Source organism: Atta cephalotes (genome assembly GCF_000143395.1).
Source record: "Atta cephalotes unplaced genomic scaffold scaffold00035, whole genome shotgun sequence".
Taxonomy (NCBI): Eukaryota; Metazoa; Arthropoda; class Insecta; order Hymenoptera; family Formicidae; genus Atta; species Atta cephalotes.
The window spans coordinates 2,029,712-2,034,884 of NW_012130099.1; the positions used below are offsets into that span (position 1 = coordinate 2,029,712).

Below are 5,173 nucleotides of genomic sequence, written 5' to 3' on the forward strand. Positions count from 1 at the left end.
TTATTTAGTTTACTTACGTACTAACTTACTTACGTTACTTACTTAACTTTTTACTTTTAACTTTTAATTTATTTAGTTTACTTACGTAACGACTACTAACTAACTACTTACTCTCTCTCTCTCTCTCTCTCTCTCTCTCTCTCTCTCTCTCTCTCTCTCTTTCTCTATTTTCCACGAAACACGCCTATTTCCATCAGGCATTGTGTTTCTCGTTTCGTCCACCCGCTCATTCCGAAACGCCGAATTTATTTGTTTGCCGCATCCATGTTTCGTCTTTGTTGCGCCGCAGGCGAAATTGGCGGACGCGACGGGCCGAATGAATGAAATTACGCGGTGAGAATTAATTGTGCGGGTAAGTCATTGCCGGGCCGACCGTGCTCGTAATTAAATTAGCACGGCGAAATGTTTCGTGCGTTAAACGATTGTGTAACCGGCACGGCGGATGGACGGCGGTGAACCTCGCACTCTTTCGCGGCTTTCGTTGCACACCGCGAACCATCGAATGAAATGCGAACCTTTGTTCTTTTTTTTTTATTCTGCTCTACAGGGAGGGGGTTGTCCATCCGTGTGACAACCGGTCGAAAAAAAAGAAAGAGTTTCACGCGACACACGCGCTTTCCAATTCATTCCGGATTGCGAAATGCGAAAAACAGGAAAAAAGCGAAATAATGTCACGCCTTTTTTCGCACTGCGATATTCATGCGAGATTTAACCGAAGATTTGAAAAACTCAGGGTGCGACAACAACATCGGTAAGCTCAATTTACGTCGTGCAAACATTTAAATGTCTATGACGAATTTTCTTTTATTTTTTTAAATTGGGAAATGGCCCACATCCTCTGTTTTTCTTTCCATGTACACTGATTGATTGCCAAGGAGATCCCTGAACTCTTGGAAGAATCGTTAAACCATTAGAGTGCTCGGATATTTGGAGACGATTCTCTTTTTGTTAAAGTTTAGGCCCTCGTGACGGTTTTATTCTTATTGTTAAATATCTTGGCAATTAAATTCTACAAGAAATTTTTGAGTTTGATTAATTGAAAATCAAGGACTGGATGTAACGATTTCTTTTGATGCGAAAATTTTCAGTTTAAAGTTTTGAACAAAAATAAGTCCAAACTCTCGGTATTAAAGTTTTTAAAGTTTTTCTGAGTCCGAAGAAACCCGAAGTTTTTAAACAATTGACCAACAGAGAGAGATTAATGGAATACAAAATAAACGTATCAAAATTTCCTTTCAAATTTCTCGTACATTGCAAATATCTTTTTTATTTTTTCTTAAAGGAATTCTCTTTTAGAGATAATGTTTGTTTTTATAGGTTTTCTTCTAAGTCCATGCAGGACTTGTTATTAAATTCTATTATTAATTGTATTTATTCGCGTTTCTATTTGCAGGGAGAACGATCAAATAATCGGTTCCTACTTGGAAATCGAGGACGTCACTCTCGAGGATTACGGCGAGTACAAATGCGAAGTCAGCAACGGCGTCGACGAGGAGATCACATTGGCTGCTCATGTGTACCGGCAAGGTCCGAAAAACCATCTGAAATCTCTCATCAGCTCATCCCTGTCATCATAAAACTACGACTTTGAGTGAAAACAGAATAGAATATTTTTACATTGATTATCTCAACATTAATTCAATATTTTACTTTTTGTGTTACGTATCATTGAACATTAATTTTCGGAGTTTTTAATCCAGCAGTCATTATTTTATTTTTGAATTTAATTCTATATCGAAATCCCGAAAGCTTTTCATACGAATCAGATTTGAAATACACCGGATTAAATAATTCAGCTTGTTATTTACTGGCATTGTTAATTATGGTTTGACGCAAAACGCATTCAATCAGTCTGAATGCTTTATTGTTTGCGTATAAAAACAGGTTTGCGTCGGATTCATTTTAATAATTAGTGGAAATGTCCGGAAAACATATCGGCCAACTAGCAAACCACGCGTGCCGGCGATTTACTTTATCGGTTTTAATTATTATACAACAAATTAGTTTCGTGGACAAATTATTACAATATCACGATAAAATCTTGTTTTTAAATTGGACTCATTGTCAGATTTATCATAAAATTTAATATCGCGTACATTTATACTCCATTATTGCTATCTGCTATATTATTTTATGATAAAAAGAAAGCAATATCTCTTTTATCTTTGTGCGATAGTCTATTTGCATTTTTTTTTATCAAAGTTAAAACATTTTGGGATTAAATCCCTTTATTAGGATTTATTTAATCAAACATTTCCGATGTTCAAAAATAATTAATTTTAATTTGAATATACATATATTTATGTTTTTATTAATTTTAAACTGTCCTTTTATATCGAGATTTATTGATAATTATACAAATTACTACTTCGATAATCTTAACATATGTTGTCAAGATCATAATACTGAGCTTTGTGTATAACTAGATCTTGGTTTCTCTTATACAGGATTATTACAAATTCTTCAAATTCCATAACTTTTCCCTGATTTTTAGATAAAATTTCATAACTTTTCTTCAAGCTTTCAATAATATTTTGAAATTTCTTGAATTTTCGTGATTTGAAAGCTGTTATACCTATATTTTATTAAGAGAGCAATTTAACGTAGCAATTACCATTAATGTTGTTAACTGCTTATATTTAATTGTTAAATTGATAGTATTTCAAAACTGTGTAGAATACGTATAACTTACGCATATTGCACTTCTTTAAAGCTAAAAAAAATTTAATTTTCCAGAAAATTTTACAAAATTCTCTGACTTTCTCCTGATTTCCCTGACTATTTTCAATTTCCCTAATATTTCTCTGATTTCCCCAATTTCTAGCTTCGTAGCAACTTCGTTATCATTTCTGAGATATTTAAAATTAATATATAATTTTAATAATAAATCATCATCTTAGAGGACAAAGTCCGATGATCTCAATCTTAATACGTGTCATCAAGGTTATCATTTGCAATGATTGACTTTCAGACGATTTTAGTTTCACTATTTATTCAAATGTTATTAATACATTAAATTTCATTATTTTCAAAAAGTAAACACAGTAAGTTGTAAATTTATATGAACTTTACTTCGCATTGTAAAGTGTATGCGTGGACGCAGTGGATCCCACCTTCCCTACGGGGACGGACAGTAGCTTCGCTACCAAAACCCTAAACACATAGGGTTAGGTTGAACCTCGCCTCGAGGAAAGTTGTAAATCCATGGGGTTTACAATTTTCCACGCGAAACGAGGTTCAACTCACATCTATGTGTCTAGTAAATTGATAATGCAGCCTCCTCTCGTGGAGGAGAACGGAACCCACTGCGTCCATGCACTTTATTGATGACACTTAAATAACGTCAATTTTATGTAAAGATTAAAATTTTATATTTATGTTGTTATCATTTTGTAATAAAGTTTTTCTAATGGTATATTTTAGGTTTAATCTAGAGCGAAGTATTCAAAGAGAATAATTAAATGGAGAACTAATAGAGAAAAGATTGTTTTCTTGGAAGTCAAATTGTGATAAAACTCAGAATTTTCCGGCCTATCTTCAGTGACACAAAAACTCTTACATTTTTAATAAATTTTGTATGACAAATTAATTTTTTATATATAATAATTTTATATATAATAATGAGTAACTAAATGGAGAACTGTATTCATTTATTTATTTCTCTTCCTAAAATAATTCATAAATTAAAATTCATAAATTTTGTTTTTTATTTAAGCATAAAACTCCAAATTATCTCTTTCAAATCACATCACCTTCTTTTTACACACAGTCGTAGATTTTTATTACTTTGTTTTTTATACAACATCTCGAGATTTCTTTTTTTAATTCACAGAACCACAGTTCGTATTGAGCCTTCCGAATGGGTCTTGGCGGAAGTCTCTTCTACTGGCAGTCCTCGTCCTAGTGCTGTTACTATCAGCTGGCGCATTTTACGCGCGTTGCTGGCTACCACTTGCACTGTTTTGCAGAGACAAGTTCGGTCGCCTCGAGGAAAGCGGTGAGTTCACAAATCATAAATAACTTCCCCGGCGCGATCCTCCGCCACTCAGAGATTTCAGTAAGAAATTACCCTCGAACTGAGGATATCTTAGATTTCTCTAGAAATTTGAAGATCGAAACTTGAAAATTTGTAAATCCCAGAACTCCACTCGTACTTCCCAAGAATTTAAAGATTCTATAAAGTCAAGGACGTTGGCGTTCAACTTTTCAAACTTGAGCTTGATCTTTTTTTAGCCTTGCGAGAATTCTCATTTTATTCTCGTGAGTATTCTAAAACGCAAGAGCCTTACGATTTAAAAATAAAAATACATTTTCACGGAACAGAGAAATTCACCGACTCGAAATTTCCGAAAATCTTCCGGGAAACGCAAAGGATCAGAATTTAATTTTCTCCGTCTAAGACTTTACGTATCGTAGACTTACGTTCCCAGGCTCTTCTATAATTTAATGGTCCTTAAAACGAAATCTCGTTGTCTGAAGACAAGAATAAAGGCTTGACATAAAATTCGAAATCACATGGATCGCAAGGATTTTTCCCTAATCCCAAGACTAAGGGGATCCTCATCGGTCAAAGATCCTCACTCCATCCTCTTTATCCTTTCCTCCGCTAGTTCGCCTTTTTTGGTAACTACAAATTCGCCACGGCATGGAGATAGAGGGGAAGGAAGAGGATGCTGTCTAGGTAATTATCAGCGACGCTTTTTCGTCCACTTAATTGCATCTCTTAATTACCGTGAAAAGTACCGGTCCGGCAAGGAAATTAAAGTTGTTCCTTGATCTCTTTTTTCTTCGTATTTCCTCCCCTTCTCACGCCGATCGCCATCTTAATCCTTCTGGTTTTCTTTTCTTCTCGTTTCCATTCTCGTCTCATTACCTCAATTTGTTTAAATAATATGCTGATAGCGGCGCGAACCCCGTGGGAATCCACTCCCAGGCGTTCGCACTTCAAGATATCCCTCCAGGTTTCATCCCTTTGTTTCCCCAACTGCATCGTCTCGGGGTCTTATGTATTGCAAATTGAAAGAGGTGAGTTTTTCATGGAATCGCTTATCTTAAAAGTGCACGAGACTCAGGAGGATAATCTAGGTGAGAAAACGCAATGGCCTTTGTTTCGCAGCTGTATAATTTCCCCGTGCCGTCTCTGACACACACACACACACACACACACACACAC

The 5,173-nt window shown here is 35.2% G+C and overlaps 1 protein-coding gene across 1 annotated transcript in view; it reads left to right on the forward strand.

Annotated features, from left to right (window-relative positions):
* LOC105621667 (interleukin-1 receptor accessory protein-like 1) overlaps positions 1–5,173 on the forward strand; it is a 95,531-nt gene that overhangs the window by 71,905 nt on the left and 18,453 nt on the right. The window contains exons 3-4 of the mRNA XM_012203135.1: positions 1,394–1,527; positions 3,833–3,997. Of these exons, the coding sequence (XP_012058525.1) occupies positions 1,394–1,527; positions 3,833–3,997 (299 nt within the window). The remainder of the gene's footprint in view (positions 1–1,393; positions 1,528–3,832; positions 3,998–5,173) is intronic.